Here is a 22,320-nt window from a genome sequence, read left to right as displayed (position 1 = left end):
GGGGATTTCAATCTGCCATCTTTCGGCAATATATGCCATTAGATCTCAGCCTCTGACCACTGAATGTTTAGTATGCTCATGGTTTGTGCTTGAATGAATGATTTTTAATTGTTTAGCCTTTTATAATGTTTTAAATTAACTATATTAATTGGATCAAATTTTATTATTGTATACTGTTTTATTATTGATATGTTGTGAGCCACCCTGAGTCCACAGAGAGGGGCAGCATACAAGTAAAATGAATGAATGAATGAATGAATGAATGAATGAATGAATGAATGCATACATACATACATACTTGCCTTCTGTAAACTACTGAAAACCCATCTATGTCGCCAGGCATGGGAAAATTGATTCCCTCCGGCTGTCCCGCTTTATATATGGTATGTTGAGTTGTGTGATTGTTCTTAATAAGGGTTTCTTAATTGTTCTGCTTTTTTAACATTGGATTTGTAGACTGTATTGTTTGTTGGGAACCGCTCAGGGTCCTCGGAGAGGGGTGGCATACAAATCAAATCAAATCAAATAAATAAATAAATAAATAAATAAATAAATAAATACATACATACATACATACATACATACATACATACATACATACGGAGGCTATTCACCAGGGCAATGCGGTAGGCCTCCCGCAATCGAGATGGTAAGGCCAAGGGATCTCTGGTGGTATGATACCAGAGGAGGTACAGAGTATCTTCCTTAATGGGATTGGGATATGGACCAGGGATATGAACAGTCGGATTAAGACGTAGGTCTCAACATTCTGCAACAGAGGAAAACCCCGATATGGTGCTGTTGGAGGACGAAATCATTCTACCTGAGCAGACCTTGGTCACTGCTCTGTTTCCAATTCACCTGTTCAGGCCTTTGCTACATAAAACAAAGATGACCACTGGGCTGGCACCAATACTGCCTGAACCTAACCAACAGATTGTTAAAGACTTGACGGATCCCCTGTTTTTGGAGCAAACATCGTAAGCAGTAGTGGTTCCTTCACCTAAGATATTTGTTGATCACATGTAAATGGGCTTCTCCAGGATCGGATTCCAACCCATACTCAGTGGAGAAAACCGTATATAATGTAGCACCAGATTTAGAAAAATCTATTCAGGTATCTTCCATTGACATGCCAGTAGCAGCACTTCAAGCATCATTCAGCTACTGATGTGCTCTCTGAGCTTGTTGGCGCCAATGGTAAAACTCATTTTTGCTGACCACTGGAAGGGCTGTGTGTTTTTTGGTGTGGTTTGTAGGGCGGTCGAAGAGATGGATTCGATGTCCATTTGTGACATTAAAGTCTGGTTCTTCTATGTTTGTGACCCACGATAAGTGAGGAAGAGAGCTGTCTTCCTGTTGTCCAATAGATCCTGGGAGTTATGTTTACCTCCAGAAACATGCAGAAAGAGACATGTATGTTCGCCATTGTCTTCAGATCTAAGAAGACTGAAGCTGGAGATGTTTGTTTAGTGCTTGTTTCTAAAATGGCTATGAATGTCACAAGGTGCCTTTGTCCTGTAGTCTTCTTCAACACCTTTGTCCCCAAATGAAGAGGCGAGTCATAGGAATGGTTCAAAACTTTATTGTCCATTAGCTAGGGCTAATATGGTTGCAGGGAAGCTGCCTTTAAGGACTTTCCTGAAATCTACTAGCAACTGAACAGCAGTTTATTTCTCCCGCCACTGGTTAGCCAATCACTAGTGGCTATGCAAGTTTGTACTTCATAAATCAGTACAGAACATCTAGAATTTCAGCTTGTATTTCATCCCAACCAGGTTGATATTAATACTGGAGATGTCCCAAAGGTACTTTTTGGTTTTTCTTTGAAGACATTTCACTTCTCATCCCAGAAGCTTCTTCAGCACCATCCAGTCAAGCTGAGGAAGCTTCTTGGATGAGAAGTGAACATCTTCAAAGAAAAAGCAGAAAGTTCGGTTGCCTCTTGAAAAAGCACCTTTGGGACAACCATGAGCTGTATCTGTAAGAATCTCGACAGACATTAATACTGGAGATACTTATTTAGAAAAAATTCTGAAAGTTTGCACTATATATTTGATCAGTCCAAATATTTTAGGTGAATGTCAAGTGTACTCATGTCATTTCATTCATCAAACTACTCTCCATATTTTTAAAACAGAATCTTTCAAAAATCAATCTCTCCCTCTCGTTGTCTGTTTCTCTGCCTGTTTCCCCTCTTTTTTCTCTCTGTATATACAAAAGGAGACAGATAGACATAAATTACATCACTAGGTCCACATTACCTAGTGTTCCTTGGAAATCAAAAGTTACATAGCCATTATTTATTTTTAATTTAGGCTATTTTTACCCAACAGTGTTTAATTTTCAGAAGTTTTAAAAGTTTAATGCCATCCAGGCTTTCAGTCCATTAGAAACTGAATGTGTTTTTTTAATTTAAGAAACAAAACTGTTAACACCTTTAAGAATGTATTGTGTTTCATTCAACAATGGATTTTGATTTGTTGGTGGTGGTGGTTCTTGTCCTTGCTTGGATTTTAAGAGATAGAGAGGGGAAGATCACTTTCATATTAATGCAGCTTGTGAGGGATCTGCAATGTGTAGATATATTTTGAGCAAGATGAAGTGGTCCCCTTGGGGAAAAGAAGGAGAAAGGAATGAAATCCCTCCCTGGCTCCTTTTAAAGGCTGTAGGCCTTGTTTAAATTATGGCTGTTTGCTGGATCAAAGGACAGGTTTGGCAAGCACTTATTTAGACAATTCTGCAACTCTGCCAGATTTTTAGGCGAATTTGCTGGGGAGTACATATTTTACTAAGGTTCCTTTGTAGTCATTTCAGAGCAGTTAAATAATTAGAAACAAAGTAGCAAATTTAAACACAATTAGCACAATATTATATAAAAAGTTAATCCACAATTTATTTCAGCGTTAATTAACTTGTTAAGATGCACCCTTTGGACTTGGTTTACCAGACATTTAATGAGTGATTGCAGAGACAGGAGAAAGTTTTGAAAGTCTCAGGGTCCACAAATAAACTACAATTTGGGGAAAACTTACACATTTTATGAAGCTAATTGAAAATGCATGCCTTCAAATGTTTTGTAGTACTAGAAAGCTGCTTTTAAGTATGCAATTATATTAGACTGTTCACTCTTGACCTCACCCGATTCCTAAGAGGTCAGTAAGGGGCATGCATAAGCGCACCAGCGTCCAGTTGTCCAATTGTTCCCTTTTATCAGTATCTGTCTTATGTATATAAACAATGTTATACCTATGTATATTACAAATATGTACTTCACAAACAAACAAACAAACAAACAAACAAACAAACAAACAAACAAACAAACAATAAGTTAATATTACTACTTTCCTACTTGGAAGCCAAGATATAGTCTATTATCTCTTGTTTTATTCTTACAAAAATTATATTGGGTGATATCTGCAATTGTCCATTCAATTTCTTTACCAAATGGAAAAATGAACTAAGCTTTCTGTGTTGTTCTGCTGAATAACAGGCTAACGGAGCTCTAACATAGGGCTAATCAATTGGACCATAAAGTCTTCTTGCTACCATCATTTCAGAAACTTGTTTAAATTCCCATTTTAGTAATCAGCCCTGAAATTCCTACATGATCCCAAATCAACAAATTAGTTTTCACCTGTTGCTATGGGCTGAAAATATACCATCACATTATTGCAACATGCGTGAGAGTGAAGGGGGCTGTGTGCATGCACAGGGGGCAGCATAGGGGGTGCGCATATTAGCGGAAGGAAGGAATGCGGACATATACACACGTGCGCACCACCGCTTTTGGCATGCGAACCAAAAAAGGTTCACCATCACTGTTATAGTCAGTAAACTGCCCATCTCTATTGAACAGTATGTTGAAAGTGTTCTGAGAGCTGATCATTGACAAGTCATAATATACTCCCCCTCCATTTAATGTATTGTTTCTTTTTGTCCAGTTTATTATTAATTTTAATATTTTAACTTTTTAATGATCAATTTTTAAATGTTGCTAACACTTTAATTGCTTTTATATTATGCTGTAAAGTGCATATAAAATAAATAAATAAATAAACAAACAAACAAACAAACATTCAGATTGATGTAATAACAATTGTGGAAATAAATGAAATAACACCGCAGGTAGAAAGTGGAAATTAATATCTTACTCAGACAAGATAACTCATTCTTGCTTAAAAGTCTGTACTGACCAATTGGCCCATGTTCACCCAAGATGGGGCCAAATCACTAGAGATGTGCTATGTTCCTTCTTTCTTTAAATGCTCTACTATCATCCCAGTGCTGAAGAAACCTTCCATCAAGGAACTGAATGACTACAGACCAGTTGCTCTAACATCTGTAGTTATGAAAACCTTGAAAGGTTATGAAATGATAGTAATGTCCCACTTGAAAACCATCACAGATCCACTGTTAGACCCCCTGCAATTTGTATACCGAGAAAATATACCGACAGATGATACTATTAATATGGCTATGCATTACATCCTACAACATGTTGAATCTCCAAAGACCTATGCTAGGTTCCTTTTTGTTCAGCATTCAACATCATCATACCGAACATTCTTTTAACTAAACTAAATCAGCTAGCAGTACCTGAACACGCTTGTAAGTGGAACACAAGCTTCCTAACACACAGGAAGCAACAGATGAAGCTAGGCAAAATCACATCAGATACCTGTACGATTAGCACAGATAGGAGGCATATTGATACTTTTGGACTTTGATATTGCAGAAAATCTTTGAGAATTCCTTGAAACAGCACCCCCCTGCAAAAAAAACCAAACTAAACCAGGAGATAATCAAACAAATCAGCCTAGAATTCTCGTGCAGGTTTCAAATGACCAGTTTCAAATTATTCTATGTTTGACACAATATTGAAAGATTTGGTTTCAGAGTGGCTTTAATGCTGGCAAAAGTAGAAGAAAAGATCAAAAGGTGATGACCAGAAGCAAGATGTATGGATAAGTTACAGCAGCAATTAGTGCACTGTTAGAAGAACAGAAGGATCATTATTTTTATGCAGAAAAATCTATATATAAATGTAGCAACAATGACTGCAACAGTATATACTGTATTTTTCGGTGTATAAGACGCACCTTTTTACTTCCAAAAGGTGCCTCAAAAAGTGGGTGCGTTTTATGCATTGAATGCTGCATGGGGGAGTTAGGCAGCAGTCTGCAGCAGCATGGCCTTACCATGCTTCGGTGACTGTCCCCAAGGCTGCCCGGCAGCCCTTGGCTGCTTTCCTCCATGCGGGAAACTGGCAGGCAATGCCGAGGAGCCCTACCAGCAGGCGGAAAAGTGGCTCAGGTGAGCGGCTGTGACAGGGGCTGGGCAGGGCTGCCGCTCTCTGGCTGAGGCAGCTTCATTTGCAGCCCCCTTCCCCAACCGCCGCTGCCATTCGAGGCCATCCCACTCTCCCATTTCATCCTGCGCTCCAAAAGTGCTTTTCTCTCCATTTAGGACCAGTGCTCTTCTCTTGGGGTGGATGTGCTTCCAGCATTCTTTCATGGCATGGGGGAAAGCCAAGCTTTTATCCTCCATCACATGGGCGCCTCTCTCCCTTGGTAGGTGTGTCTCACGTGTAGAGATCGAGAGCACCGAAAGTGCCCAGGCAACTATAGTGCTTGGGTGGAAAGGTGACAATAAATGGATGATAAAAAATTGGTGCAAATACATGGCGGATCACATTCACTATGAAATTATGGAAATTAGACTACATAATTATAATGAAGAGAAATTAGCAGCAACAATGAGGCGGTGGGAGAAGGTTAAAAATTATATATTAACAACATCAGCAAGTGATGCAAATGTAAGAAATAAAATTCAATCACTCTATAAAGAGTGAACAATGTAACCCAGAGACAAAGCAAATGAAGGATACAAAATTGAATCTTCCCTGGTGAAGGGACTTTTTTCTGTTTGGTGATGGTACACTTTATGCTTTTTGTTTTGTTTTTTGTAAAATTTTCAAAAAAATCAATAAAATTATATTATTTAAAAAAAAAGAGATCGAGAGCGCCCACCTTTCCTTCCCCCTCCCGGCGGCCGAAGAGAGCAGCATGGTGCTTGCAATGAGAGCCATCTCGGTTGCCCTCCCCATTGGGAGCTTCATGTGCTCAGAAAAGCCGCTGTCGCTGCCACTGACCCCCACCACTTGCACAGGAGGCAGGATCCAAGGAAGCGGTGGCTGTAAGATTGGGAGCCTCGCACGCCAAACATTACCATGGAAATGAGTTGCCCCCCTCCCAGCCGCCAAAGAGAGCAGCGTGGCACTTGCAATGAGAGCCATCTCGGTTGCCCTCTCAACACACTTGCAAGACACCACCACCAGCTTGCAAAATAGGAAAGCCGCTACCGCCACTGCTGACCGCTCAGAAAAGCTGCTGCTGGCCGCCGCTGGAAGAAGCCTTTATCTGAGGAGCCGCCACCACTTCCCCTGCCTGAAGCAAGCTGCCTGACAGGTTTGAAGACCAACTTCTAAGTTTAAAGACCCCCTTATTTAGGAGTGCAAGGGTCTTTAAACCTGGCAAGTTTAAGGCTTGTGACTGAAGGAGGAATTCTGGGAGTTGAAGTCCACAAGTCTTAAAGCTGTCAAGTTTGAAAACCCCTGAGTTAGGGGTGTAAGGGTCTTCAAACCTGGCAAGTTTAAGGCTTGCGGACTTCAACTCCCATTTCTGAGGATTGAAGGAGTAATTCTAGGAGTTGAAGTCCATAAGTCTTGAAGTTTATAAAAAGTGTACATGGTTTTAAACAGCATATATGGTTGTAAAAAGTATTCTGCTGCACTGGTATTTTATTAAATAATATAAAATTGCACCATTTGGTTCAGAATACTTTTTTCCTTGTTTTCTTCCTCTAAAATCTAGGTGCGCCTTATACACCAGTGCGCCTTATACACCGAAAAATACGGTAATCATTAATTACTTTGGTTTGCATTTCTCGAAAAGTATGCACTTTGTGATTGTAATGTACATTTTTTAGAATTGAAATACAGCAAATTTTAAAGTATATCCAGTTTCAAATGTGAGTTCTCTTTTTATCTTTTTATTTATCAAATAGCTTGAAGCTACAGTATGTTGATACATGGTTTTCTAAACTTTCCAATTTTTAATTTTGAAGCTTTAATATTTCTTTATGAAGTTTTAAAAATAAGTCATTTGATTGGTCAACAATCCTTTAAGAAAAGAGAGAATTTTATGATTTCGTGTTTTAATATTTCTTTTTTCATGGTCCAGATTGTACTTTATTCTGCTTTGAAGTACATAGAATGTAGTACTGCAGGCCACTTCTGCTGACTGCTGGCTGTCAGCAGTTTGATTCTGACCGGCTCAAGGTTGATTCAACCTTCCATCCTTCAGAAGTTGTTAAAATGAGGTCTCAGATGGTTGGGTACAATATGCCGTTTCTGAAAACCACTTAGAGAGAGCTGTAAAGTACTATAAATCTAAGTGCTAGATCACTATGCTTCTTACATATTTGGTGGGAGGCAGGGGAGAAGTCCAGAATCTCTTGTTATATTGTGGAAAACAATGTCAGTATTCTTTTTGTTATTTTGTCCACGTTTTAAAAAATGTGAATTCCTGTTGAAAACTAGCTACAAATCCAGGTTGGTTTATAGAATTGTGTCATTTATTGTTAAAACTCAGGTGTAAAACATAAAACTTTTATAGCTAGAAAGACAGTATTGTACATAACAAAAAGATTTGGCAAATTTTACTGTTGTAGATACAAACTTCAGAGGGAATAGGACATCAAAACAATCTAATGAAGACTGAGCGTGCTCAAGAGGTGCACAGTAAATTATTATTATTATTATTATTATTATTATTATTATTATTATTATTCAGATTTGTATGCCGCCCCTCTCCGTGAACTCGGGGCGGCTCACAACATGGCATAAACAATCATAACAAATCCAAATAGTTTAAATATTTAAAAAGAAAAAGTTTAAAAGAACCCCAATATACTAACAGACACACATACAAACAAACATACCATACATAAATTGTACATGCCCGGGGGGAAATGTTTCAGTTCCCCCATGCCTGACGGCAAAGGTGGCTTTTAAGAGCTTTACGGAAGGCAGGGAGGGTAGGGGCAGTTCTAATCTCCGGGGGGAGTTGATTCCAGAGAGTCGGGGCCGCCACAGAGAAGGCTCTTCCCCTGGGGCCCGCCAACCAATATTGTTTAGTTGACGGGACCCGGAGAAGGCCCACTCTGTGGGACCTAATCGGTCGCTGGGATTCATGCGGCAGGAGGCGGTCTCGGAGGAATACTGAGGAATCTGCATGGGGAAAAAATGGAAAGATGTATTGGATGGACAACTGAATGAGAGCCAAGCAAGCTGGCTGTTTCTTTTCTATAGCAAACCTTGCTTTTATTTATAAATTTCTTTTTACTCAAACATTTGTTTCTCTCTTATGATATATGATAGAATGATATAAATATTTTTTACCTTTTTGATATACAGCAGGGGAAAAAACAGGTTTTATAGTTGTCTTTGCATATCTTTCAATTCCCTTTGGATCTTTTATACTGGATGACAAGTGGTTGATCTGATACCTGTCCTTTGGATATCTTGATGCTAAGGGCAACGGCAGGAACTTGACCAATTTATAAATGATTGTAGCAGCATATGGAAAGCAACTTTACCTGAAATATTTTTACAAAAAATGTGTGTGTGTGTGTGTGTGTGCGCACATGTGTGTGTGCATGCACCTAAACACATATTGCCATCTATTTAAATTCATAAATCAAAATGTGGGGGAAGGCAGAACTAGTAGGTAGGAGAGAGCCTTACTTTCCAAGAGTTGAAATTCATATTGAGATGGGTTGTCCTGACATAGTCATGTTCCAGGTTATTTTAAGTTTTAAAGATCCAACATGTTAAATTATGCCCAGAAACCCACTGGCAATCAAATGTGGCATCAAATGAAGGAGAAATAGTATCTGATTTACTTTGATATTTTGCTTAATTCTGGCTTTTCCAAGCTGGCACCTTCAGATGTGTTACTTGAATATCCTGAGAATTAAGCAACACAGCTGGAAGATTAAAGGTTGGGAAAGATTGATTTAATCTTTTGAATTGAAATATATTTTCAGTGTTTCCAGTGGAAGTTTTTCCATAGATGAGCTGAGAATTAACATAACATTTCCCTTAAGCATTTACATTGTTACACATAAATTCTATAAATAACCCTTAGGGTAGTATTATTATTCATATGTCACATTTTGGGACTAGGGGTAGGAGACAGTGGCTCATTTTAGGCCACCCAATGAGTTCAGAGTTGATATTTAAACTAGGGATTTTTATTTCATAATTACCTTTAACTACATTTAACCTAACCAACAATTGTTCGTAATGGCTCCACTGCGGTAACATATCTAATAATCAGATATTAAGCTTAATATGTAATAAAAAGGTTATCAACATTTTAAAGAATTGGTAGCCGAATTGGTAGCAACCCACAACTGATTAAACAGAATCAAACTTTATTTTAAAAATAGATTATAAATTTTACATTGATAAATTACAACTTATAAAAAATAAATTTTTATAAGTTGAATTTTCAAATGAAACATTTTAATTAAAATTTATTTGTTTGTTTACTTGTTTGTTCGTCTTCACAACCCAAAGTTCTATTAATGCATATGTTTTCAGACTTCTACACTATAACTTCATAAAATAAAATGTATATAATGCCATACAAAACATTTTGAGATCAAACCCTAAATAGGTGTTGGATAACTTCTTGCTGTCAATTATAATATTTTCATTACTCAGATTCTTTCAGTGAAAAGAGACAAACCTTTCCACAGTTCAAACTGTTCAACAATCTAATTGGAAATGATCATATATCTCTAAGTTGCTCCAGGCCTTGTTTCATAAAAAAAAATCTTGGTATGAAGAATTATATGATTATATTTTAACAGAAGTCTTTTTACCATCTGAAAAATACAGTACTTATTACTGCAAATGAAAAACCTCATTTTAGAAGAGCTATTTCCAAAATGATATCAAAACTATAAAATTACTAGTATATATTATAGGAAATCTACTCCATGTATGTAACTTTATTCTGGAACAATTACTTTTATTTTATGAATGCACCCAAACCATGTAATTTTTACACTGAGAAATTAATCTTTATTTAGAAATAACTCTTAATATAACCAATAAGAGTGAACAGAATTGCCACTAAAGTTTCTTTCATTGGAAGTTTGCTTTAAAAAGAGAGTAATACCCTACCTTTAGGTGAATAATATAAAACAACCCATTTAGCTTATAAATCTTTATTTGAAAGAAGGTATGGTACTTCTTTGTAGCTCTGTAAACACTTAGCTGAAAATAATTGCCATGGAAATTTTTTGTTTCTGAGTTGATATACTAGGTAAAAAGCAGTCCATCAACTTGAGCATAATTCATGTGACTCTATGGACATGTCCAGGGGTGGGCTGCTGCCCGGATGAGGGGGAACGCAGTGGGGTAGCAAAAATTGAGCTCCACCTCAGAGCACTCAATTTGCACTGAAAGATGTTGAAAGAAAATTCAGGGCATCCTGCATAAGCCACGCCTACAGTGTGGTAGTAAAAGTTTTGGTAGCCCTTCACCGGACATGTCCATATGGTTTTCTAGTTAGCATTAAGGATGTTGTTTGCCAATGCCTTCTTCCTGGTTTTATTTTTATTTTTTTACTTCCCAATCTAGTCTAGAGTCCTGGGATTTTCAGATGATCCTCTATGCAAATGCTAACCATTCCTAATTTTGCTTAATTTCTAAAACCAACCAAGATCATATGCTGTTGCTTGTTGAGTCAGCCTGATGCACTCATGTAGTCTATAGGGCAACTTTTAATTAGGAACGCCATTCTAATTTTAGTAAGTTCTAAATTATTATTTAATCAGAATAAATATACTTCAAATTATATATTTGTAAGGTATAATTTTACTTGAACTTTTAGATAAAAATCTACCTTAGTTTTGAAAAATAAGTATAACCCAAAGTACATGTTTAATAAACCTAAAAATGATTCCAGTTTCTTTCATTGAGAAGTTATTTCAGCACAGACTGTTATGCTCTCATCTATCTGGAACACTATAGCAAAATCAGTTGTAAATAACAAGTCAGTTAGATTCAATGGGATTTATTTCTAAGTAAATAAGGTTGATTGTTAGCTTAATAGAACACCTGCATTCATAACCTCAAGATTTTGCACTAAAGTTTAATCCTTTAATATTCTGATTATTCCAGCACAAAAGATTATAAGAAAACTTGTGAACAATCAGTAAATGGGGAAGGCATGTATTAGCAGTCTATTATGTGGAATATAAAATTTATATATTGCTGTTCATCAGCAGCTGTCAGGATAGCTAATGAACTGTGAAATAATAGTAAAACCAAACTTTGTGCTTGGCTATTGTAACAAATAACTAAAAGCATTCTAGTTATTAAAAACACATTAATAGTCAATGAAAACAGCAAGAACAGAGACTTAAAACCAATCCAGTTTACTTGTTGAAAAGCTGAAGCAATTGTAAAACATAGGAGTCCTGCCAAGGAAAATTGTTTTCCACTCTCACTTCTTCCTATACAGACCTGCCAAAACAATAGTAGAACCTGAATATATCAGTATCATCTCATTCACTTGCCAGAACAAGGAGCATCCATATAAATTACTATGATCCTTCAGCAGATTTGATGATTACTTTTGTCCTTGGATGTGTGGGAAAGGAACAGTGCTGAAGCTGCACTGTGCTGCATTCCAACACTGATATTTAGATATCTAGATCCCAAACAGGTAACTAAACATACTGGTGATGAAAGAAAGGGAAGGAACTGGAACGATTCACCAAATTGTGCATGAATACAGCTTTGTTTCCGAAAGAAAAAAACAAACAATAGACAATTTTCAGTTGCACTCTGGAGACAAGACCAAAGAATTAAGAAATATACAACTAACAAATAACTAGAATTCTACTAGTTATTACACAGAGGACATTCAATTCCATGCACCATTGATGTTGACCATTACAGAAAATATTGAAGCTCATTTTCTCCCAAAGAAGCAGTGTATCTTCAGTGCAAGAAAGCTTTATTGTGTGATGTGCCATTTAAAGTCAAAATAGATTTCATCACATCTGGTGTGTGTGTGTGTGTGTGTGTGTGTGTAAAACTGGAAATGTTTTAAAACAGAACTGATAGTCTGGCTGTGGCTAGACGCAAGACAGCCAAATACTGATCAAGCCTTTCTACACAAAAGCAAGCTAATGCATCTCTGTTCCACCCTGTAACATTCTTGCTATTCCAGCAAAGGGTGTGGCCAGCTATAAGGCAGGCAGGTATGAGCTTCCTCTATTTATTGACTTACAAGATTTCTAGCTTTTGCTTTTTCCAATGCTCCTGTTATCCCTCTCTCTCTCAAACCCTCTTCATCCAGGCAACATTTTGCTCTTACTTGTATGTGATGTGATTGTCAGAAATACAAACACTATAGCAGTGATTTTCAACCTTTTTTGAGCCGCGGCACATTTTTTACATTTACAAAACCATGGGGCACATTGAGGGGGGGGGGGCGCTAAAAAAAGTTTGGACAAAAAAATTATCTCTTCCTGTCGCTCTATTTCTCTCTCCCTCTTTCTCTGCCTTCCTCTTTTCTCTCTCTCTCTCTCTCCATCCCTCTTTCTTTCTCTCTTCATTCTATCCTCTTTTTTGCTCTATTTCTCTCTCCCTCCCTACCTCCCTCTATGTCTTTCTCTCTCCCACCTTCCCTCCCTCCCTCCCTCTCTTTCTCTTTCTCTCTCTTGCTTTTTTCTTTCTCTCTTTCTCTCTTATTCTCTTTCTCTCTCTCTTGCTTTCTCTCTCTCTTGCTTTCTTTCTCTGTCTTTCTTTCTCTCGTTTTCTTTCTCTCTCTCTCTTGCTTGCTTTCTCTGTCTTGCTTTCTCTCGTTTTCTTTCTCTCTCTCTCTCTTGCTTGCTTTCTCTTTCTCTCTCTTTCTCTTTCTTTCTTTCTCTCTTGTTTTCTTTCTCTCTCTGAGCTTCGCGGCACACCTGACCATGTCTCGCGGCACACTAGTGTGCCACGGCACACTGGTTGAAAAACACTGCACTATAGGACAACTAAAATACTAATGGTGCATTGAAGGTAATTATAACATAAAGCACTTAAGGTGAAAGTAGGTCAATGAAATGCAGCTGGAGCCCTGCAGGTATGAGGCCAGCCTTTCTTAAATGTGCCCTCCAGATATGTAGGACTTCAATTCTCATAAACTCGCCAAATGAATGTTGCTAAGTCTGTGTGGATGTTTCCAACCTTGACTCTACTTGTGAAGGTAAGATACTGTAGTTCTTTCCCCCATTCTATGGTCTTAATTCAGACTAAGCTAACAATGTCTTAGAACATAAGAGCTCTGAAGGATTAAATCAAAGGTCTATTGTGTCTAATGTTCTATTTAGGAAAGCTCAAACTTTATCATCTAAGTTAACCACAATTTGGCTATATCTCCTCAATGTCCTCAGCAGGTAGTATTGACATTCCATATTGAAATTAATATACTGGTATAATGTCATACATACACCAACTGACAATATTTGTTTCCCTGCAATCCACTTGTTATTGGTACACAGAAAAATGAATTTCTCTGATGGTGTATAAACAAAATGTGGGAAAGGTGTTTAAAACTCAATTTAATATGCCAGAGTTCTAATCCACAATTGACCAACTATATCTCTTTTATAAGATACTGACATGTGACCATAATAAAAATTGATTGATTTATTAATCAATATATTTTTATATTTTTATATAATTGCTACCATTGTCTTGAATCCCATCAATCCAACTAGATATGTAAAAGTCAGGAAAAGAGTTCTTGTGGGAACTTTTTTGGAACTTTTAACATTCTGATAATACTGACAACATATTTATTTGAAATAATTCTTGAAATAATCTTTTAAAACTAATGTTATTGTCTTGAATTAAACTGGTCCTTCAAATGTGATTTATATTTTAAATTATATCCTTTCATGTGTGATTTGTGGCACTTTATCTATATTGCTTTCCCCATAAAAATAGTTGCAATTTCATATTTTAGAATAGAATTAGGAACCTCCTGTGCTTTAAATATTTATTCCCTCTGCATTGTTTTATTATCATATTGAAAATTTCATATATAACTGGAGTTTTTTGCATACAAACTGGGAACATGAATGCCACATTTTTGGAACCTTAAAGAGGCTATAGCACTGTTTTCCCAAGCTAAGGTAAAGAATTATTTCTAATCCTCTAGGGAAGACCATTTAATTAGACATAGTGATTGGAACAGAGATTCCTTTGTGCTCTACACTTAGCTATGGGATAAACAACCTAATGCCCTTCAGATCTTTTGAACTATGATTTTTATAAAATCAAGCCATCATGATTCAATAGTTAAGTCCAATATAAAAGAAGGAGAAGACAAAAGAAAGGAATCTGGTGAGGATTATCTTGTCTAGGTCTTAATATCATATGTTATAAACAGGTGGCTTGGTGGATAGAATGCAGTATTGCAGTTTGGATTTAACATAGATTCAACCTTCCCCACTTCTGAGGTTGGTAAAATGAGGACCCATGCTGCTGGGTTAATACACTAATGCTGTAAACTGTTCAGAAAAACACAATTGAATGGTATATAAGTCTAGGTGCTATTGCTATTTAACTTTAGTATCAGAATACTAAAGTATCACTATACAGAATGACTTTAGTATCAGGATACAGAATGACTTAGTAGCTATGAATTGTGATAATAACTTACAGCCTTTAAAAGAGAACTCATAATTTTGATGCAAATACAATAAAGCAGGCAAACCATTCCAGAGTGGGGAACAATTTGATAGCAAGGGCATTGACATTTTTGCTGTTCAAACTGAGTAAACAAGAAAAAATTAAAAAGCAAAGCAAAACAAAACACTGTTCCTTGAATACAATGGTGATGACTCCACTATTGGAAGACCTAAAGGACCAGATTGAGGACTGATCAGCATGAAGAAATATATCAAAAATCAGCTTTCTCCTTTGGCAGATTACCGACATTGAAGAAACTGCATATATGACATTTGCTGTGGGTATTATTTATTTATTTATTTATTTATTTATTGGATTTGTATGCCGCCCCTCTCCAGAGACTCGGGGCGGCTAACAGCGACAATAAAACAGTGTACAATAGTAATTTGGTATTGATGATTAAAAATCAATTAATATAAAAACCAAACATACATACATACATACATACCATGCATAGAATTGTAAAGGCCTAGGGGGAAAGAGGATCTCAATTCCCCCATGCCTGGCGGCAGAGGTGGGTTTTAAGTTGTTTACGAAAGGCAAAGAGGGTGGGGGCAGTTCTAATCTCTGGGGGGAGTTGGTTCCAGAGGGCTGGGGCCGCCACAGAGAAGGCTCTTCCCCTGGGTCCTGCCAGGCGACATTGCTTAGTTGACGGGACCCGGAGAAGATCCACTCTGTGGGACCTAACTGGTCGCTGGGATTCATGCAGCAGAAGGCGGTCCCTGAGGTAATCTGGTCCGGTGCCATGAAGGGCTTTATAGGTCATAACCAACACTTTGAATTGTGACCGGAAACTGATCGGCAACCAATGCAGACTGCGGAGTGTTGGTGTAACATGGGCATATTTGGGAAAGCCCATGATTGCTCTCGCAGCTGCATTCTGCACGATCTGAAGTTTCCGAACATTTTTCAAAGGTAGCCCCATGTAGAGAGGGTTACAGTAGTCAAGCCTCGAGGTGATGAGGGCATGAGTGACTGTGAGCAGTGACTCCCGGTCCAAGTAGGGTCGCAACTGGTGCACAAGGCGAACCTGGGCAAACGTCCCCCTCGCCACAGCTGAAAGATGTTTCTCTAATGTCAGCTGTGGATCGAGGAGGACGCCCAAGTTGCGAACCTTCTCTGAGGGGGCCAGTGATTCTCCCCCCAGGGTAATGGATGGACAGATGGAGTTGTCCTTGGGAGGTAAGATCCACAGCCACTCCGTCTTGTCTGGGTTGAGTTTGAGCTTGTTGACACTCATCCAGGCCCTAACATCCTCCAGGCACCGGCCCATCACTTCCACTGCTTCGTTGTGTAAGACAGCCTCTGCAAAACATGTTAAGAAGTTGTTGTCATGCAAGAACTTATTAGAAAGAGTTGGTACCCTATAATTGTCATCAACAAAATTGTCTAAAATTCTGTTGATGAATCTCATTAATGCGTGAAAGTTTTCTGTCCTTAATTCTCATTGTGCATTTGAAATGTACATTAAAATGTGCTGGTTCAAACATTAGTTCGGGTTGCCTTTCTGCAAAGAGTTATAGTTGCAAGTTGGGGCCCCACATTAGGGTATCTGCAAATCTGCACATTTGCTTTAAAGATATTCCATTTTGACATCTGAAATGACAACTGTAATAAAGACTTGCCTGCAAAGTACTGTGGGAAAGTTAGCCAAGAATCTTTCCTTAAGTCAATAATAAATATCATTACCAATATGTACTGGATCTTGTTTGGAAAAAATGAGGAAAAGAATTTGTGGAGCTATACAGTAGTCATAATATAGACATATTCTCTGTCAATATATGGAATGTTTAACAGGGGATGTGCCAGAAACTTCATTTCTGGAATTATACAAATACAAAATTACATTGCTATTGTGGTGAAATTCACTGATAGCCAAGAAAATGATTCTGATATTAATACTACAACTCCGCTAGCTAAAATAATTGTAATTCCACTAGCTAAAATAATTTATCTTCCTTTGTTAAACAGCTTATGACTTCTAACTCATTATTGAATGATATGTTGATATATTGAAATACTCTTCATATCTGCAAATGATTCACATTTTAGGGCAAGAAGTCAGTTAACAACTACCTTAAATATTACACTTTATTTCAGAGAAAGTTTCTTAGAGTGCCAAAGTTGCAGAATGGAGGCACACTCAGCAGGGGAAGCACACAGATATTCTGCATCTTAACAGATGATTCCCAACACAAATATTGATGACAGAATGATGTGCAGCATTATTAGCACCTTTCTCAAGACAGAGAAAGCAAGCTGTAAATTTCTCCAGTTCTCCCTATGTGCAGAGGAAAAAGCCCAGAAGAAATAAAAGGGGGGGGGGGATATGGAATTAGCAGTAAGAAATGAGGCTAAAAAGAAGACCTGGAGGAAGATATTTCCCTTTTGGGGGGGTAATAATTCTATAGTACAGCGCTGCCTAAATATTCCCACGTAACTTTCCATCCTCTTTGCCTGTAAATGTATTAACAAGAGATGGAGTAGAGCAGATCGATATCAGAGGAGTTCCAATCAGACAACGTATTGCCTCCTCGTTCCAAGGCAAAGCCGGGCAGGCATTGCTGATGCCCAGGGCAAAGAGAAGCCGTCGCCGCTTTTACTTCCAGCCAAGGTTTCCGCGGGAGGTCGCGGCTGGCTTGCTCGTTCCTCCTCCTCCTCTTCCACCCCCCCGGCTTCTATTGGTAAAGCGGACCCCACTGCCGTTCCAGGGGATCCCACCCTCAACACCGCCTGAGCGGTGCTGTCATCTGGAACTTCACATCTGAACGAGCGCCAAACCCCTGGGACTATATAAAGGCGTTCCGCAGGCACTAGGCAGCACTTGAAGTGGCCGCAGAAGCAGAGAAACACCCACATTCCAAGAGGTCTCCGCGATTGCTCTGGCCATGCTTGCTGCCTCTCTGCACCTCCCCAGTTTTCTGCTGGTCTGCGCGCTCCTGAAGAGTTGCGTGGCATTCAAAAACGATGCAACCGAGATCCTTTATACCCACGTTGTCAAAACTGTCCCGGCCGGCAGCCACAACAACACCATGAATCAAGCGAGGCACGGAGGCAGACATGCAGGATTCGATCGGAGCAGTAAGTATTATATGTGTGTATTCAGATGTAGTATCTTTCCTTTTTAAAAGCAGGGGTGTTACATACCAATATGCTCACTAAGATTCTGTAGTGAAGAATAAACACGACCTTTTCTGATCAGCTTAGCGACTAGTAAAAACGTTTAGCTTTGATTCACTCTTCCAGTGAGCTCCAAGTCCGAATTCGAATTGCGAATGCCACCCTGAGAAAAGAGTAGCTTTATTTAAGGCTAACTTTGTGTTCTCCAAAACCTAAGCATTAGGGACAACTTGAAGCTAGTGTACATCCCTGTCTTTAGTTTAGAAATACAAGTGCTGGGCGCTTTTTGAGGAAAGTATGTCTCGAGCTACTTCATAAAGCTAACATTTAACTTCAGGCCACAGAGCTTTGGTTTTGTTCCATTGTCCCCCTTTATTATTATTTTTAAATCCTGATTTAGCACTTGCATTAACGAGACCTCTATGTTAGTCCTTGTCAACCTAAGCGAGTTCAAGAAATTCAACTCCCAGAATCTCCAGCCCACTTAAACTTGCTAAAGTTGAGAACAGTTCTAGATGTGTAAACAAGCAGGTGTGCAAACATCTTGGCCCCAACCTTCCTTTAAAAATGTATATAGGATGTTTGTTTGTCTGTCTTTATTGATTGAAAGCTTTTATATACCCTTCCATTGACAACCAACTTTGGGAATCTGAAAGTACTTTCTCCTCATCCATCAAGGCCCAGCACCTTGCTTGGTTCTTGCTCAGAGAGAAGTATAAACAATCAGAAATTCTTGTCTGTCTTGAGTCTCATCCTAGTTCCTAAAAGGAACTTGCTATGAACACCCTGATCTTTAAAGGAAATAGTTTCATTTTTCAGTGAGAGAAAGGCTTAACTAGGAAAGGTGATTGGAAGATACAGGAACCATCATGTCAATACAAGATTACTGAAATAGCTCAGTAATTATTCACTGTCAGTGAACTGTCCCAGGCATGGGGTGAAAAAAATATTAGGAAAGGTTATCATGCAGGAAGATATTGAAAAGGACATAGTGGTGGAGCAGAATTCTTCAGGAAGGAGTCTGAAGTCCTCTGAAAATGTCAAGATACCTTCTTGAAAACTACTTACTGTATTTGATGCCTCATTTTGTCCAGTATGGTCCATGCTGCTCTGGCTCAAGAGAAAAATGTTAAATCCATTCAAGCCATGTTGGCATTTTATGTAAGATAATTGCAAAACACTGTTTCCATGATAACATTTACTTTAAGAATATGTAAGACTGAAAGATGTGTGATGAAATTCATGGTGTGAGTTCCTTTCAAAGGGATAATTATGAAAATAAGGACTGGGCTTGTTTCAATGAGGATATATACAAAGCAAAGCAGGCAGAAACATGTCTGCATTTGCTGCTATTTCAGCACCTTAGTAAAAATGTCAGTTGTCATTAAAAAACGAAATAACATTGCCTCAGGTTGTGCAGGGGTACTCAATTCTTAAGAGAAACACTTGCAAGCAGTGGTGTAATTCTATAACACTACTCTCTAAAAAAAGCACTATACTGTATATTAACTAAGAACATGTACAAAGAATATTGAAATATAAGAATTGTCCTCAAAAATAGAATCACATTTATAGATGACATGCAAGCTTTTAATTATTATGATTAAGTTCATTTAAACTAAATCAACATTCAGGATAAGCTCACAGAAAAATTAAAACTAATACGTTGGAAGAAAATCCAGCTTAAGCTAAAATCCAAGACTATTTTGACTATTTTCAATGAAAATCGAAAAGAACATGAAGTTATTTCTGACAGCATCAGTAGCTAAGGCAGTACTAACACTAACATCCTTACCTTGAGAGAAAACTACATATATTTATATATTGTTTCTATGGGATGGCTTTCTCCAGTCTCAGAAATTCAGATTAGGACTTGAGTGCAAGTAGTACTCCAATTTTTCAAAACTGAGTTTTACTGTGTTATTAAAATATATCCTACCCTAGTATGCTCCTTAATGATAAGATATGGTTCAGATTTCAAGTATTTGATAAATGCATACCCAGAAGACACCAAAATGTAATACAGGTTTAACACGTATAAGGAAAACATGATTATGCACATTCATCCATGACATTCAGAAATACCTATTGTTTGTACTAAGATTGGAATTAGCATCCTTACCCACTATGCATAGCTGTCCAATATGTGATATGTGATGTGAGAAATCATAGATTACACTCGGGAACAGCAATATCGTTGTCTTAAATCTGTGACTTGTTTTCAGATAACTTTTGGCCTCTGGATCCAAAAATAACCACAGTTTTTGTCTATCACATCAACCTTTTAAGCTACAGGATACCCTCAAAAGTCATAGAAATTGTGCATGTAACGGAAAGTAAAGTAAAAACTTACCAAATATATTGTTAACAAAGAATAATTTTATTCATACAAAGGCTATAGTAGTTACTGCTAGTTAAACTGTGTTCATACAGATGGTTGTTTTTTATTGAATGGTAATTATACATATTAAGGTAAAAAAAATTGCTTATAGCTTTTTCTGGAGCATTTAATCTGTGGACATTCTCACTTGATGCTGCAACAATAGTCAGCCATCATATGTACATCCCATCTACCTTGATACCTTGCCTCCATGATCTTCAAATCTTGGTAGAATCATTCACCCTGCCCATCATTGACTACACCAAGATTTTCTGGAAAGTTAGCAAGATGCAATTAGATGTTTTTGTTGCCTAATTAACTATATTATATGTATAAGGTGTAGACATGATAGAAAAAAACTAACGAAAGTTTTGAAACCAGCATGCCTAATTAACTAAAAAAAACCTAAAAAATCAAACTCAACAGTAATTGTATTACAAATTGTTCCCTAGTGTTATGCTCTAAGTTCTTTTGTAACTGAAGTATTTTGCAATAAGAATTATTAAGAAGAAAACAGCATAAAGACATTGAAAGTGGAATTAATATGAACCTTTTGAGATCTACACAGTAATCTAGGATGGAGATAACTGTGATACCGTATGAACGATATTCAATAAACATTGATGTTATGTCTGATGCTATCTCTGATATAAAACTTTAAATATGGCTTTATCTTGTATTTTACAGGTCGAGTTCAAGTTGGCTGTCGGGAACTGAGATCAACAAAATATATTTCAGATGGTCAATGTACGAGCATAAACCCTTTGAAAGAGTTAGTATGTGCTGGCGAATGCCTTCCTTTGCCAGTGCTACCTAACTGGATTGGGGGAGGTTATGGATCAAAATACTGGAGCAGAAGAAGTTCACAGGAATGGAGATGTGTCAATGACAAAACTCGCACCCAAAGGATTCAACTGCAGTGTCAAGATGGAAGCACAAGAACCTACAAAGTAACTGTGGTTACAGCTTGTAAGTGTAAACGATACACCAGACAACACAATGAATCAAGTCATAACTTTGAAGGACCAACTCAAGCCAAGCCAAACCAACATCATAAAGATAGAAAAAAGAACAGTAAAACCACGAAGCAGTCTCCAAGTTAAGAACTTAATGTGGAATGTGCATTTGTGTATGTGTATGTGTGCCATACGTATACACATATGCACAGACACATACACATAAATCCCCTTATTAACGACTCTGTTTTACAGATGTCACTGCCTAACAAAACCCATCTTATGTTGTGGTTGCTTCTTCAATAGGTATATATACATTTGTGGCTTTGACCAAACTCAGAAGGGCATTCTTTTCTGAAGGATTTTTTTAGAAGTGACCCTTCTTATTTTAAAACTGCCCTATAGCCTACAGTTTATTGGTTTATATATGCATATCTAAATAAAAAAAATGAATATTTTTCCATGGGAAGTCAAACATTTTATACTGCAGACAGCAACTACTCTGAATTTTTCAAAGATACTTTCCAGATCACATATTTTATTGGCAGCAAAGACATTTTATTTAAAATAAATGTTTTAGTTAGATTAATTAGAGTGAAATGAAAACATTTATTTTAAATGTCAGTTGGCTAGAATTATTTTTCCTCATAATATGGTATAACTATATGAAAAAATTGTTCAACAACAAAAAAATATAAAGGGGGGGGGAGATGAAATTTGAACAAAACCTATTTATTTGACTTTATAATTATTTAATGAATTTCAATGTGTTTTCTATTTTTTAAGATGGCTGTCTGATATCTTTTCCATTCTTTAAAGCATAAAAATATTTTCCTATGATTTGTTACCAAATTAGAATATAAATATTTGTAGATAATGTATATATTTTAACCTTTATACTTTTTCTTTAAAAAGACATACAGTTCAAGTAAGACAATTTAAAATGTTTTGTAAATATTTCATAAAATACATTTTTTGCAGTCCAGAGATTGATTTGTCAATTTCATCAATTTTAATTAAAAAAATCCAATAACAAA

The 22,320-nt window shown here is 37.4% G+C and overlaps 1 protein-coding gene across 1 annotated transcript; it reads left to right on the top strand.

Moving 5' to 3' along the window:
* Positions 1-17,670: 17,670 nt before the first annotated feature.
* SOSTDC1 (sclerostin domain containing 1) lies at positions 17,671-22,320 on the top strand. Its single transcript, XM_070726405.1, has 2 exons — positions 17,671-17,908; positions 21,015-22,320. The coding sequence occupies exons 1-2, from the start codon at positions 17,716-17,718 to the stop codon at positions 21,428-21,430; spliced, it is 609 nt and encodes a 202-aa protein (XP_070582506.1). The 5' UTR covers positions 17,671-17,715; the 3' UTR covers positions 21,431-22,320.

Source organism: Erythrolamprus reginae, chromosome Z (assembly GCF_031021105.1).
Source record: "Erythrolamprus reginae isolate rEryReg1 chromosome Z, rEryReg1.hap1, whole genome shotgun sequence".
NCBI lineage: Eukaryota > Metazoa > Chordata > Lepidosauria > Squamata > Dipsadidae > Erythrolamprus > Erythrolamprus reginae.
The sequence above is the reverse complement of the archived record's forward strand: the minus strand, read 5'-3'. Positions and strand labels throughout refer to the sequence as shown.

Bases quoted from the DNA above. Each gene is read 5' to 3' on its own strand.
- SOSTDC1 (XM_070726405.1), top strand. From the start codon at position 17,716: ATGCTTGCTGCCTCTCTGCACCTCCCCAGTTTTCTGCTGGTCTGCGCG. The intron at 17,909-21,014 runs GTAAGTATTATA...TGTATTTTACAG, and splicing joins TGCAGGATTCGATCGGAGCA to GTCGAGTTCAAGTTGGCTGT.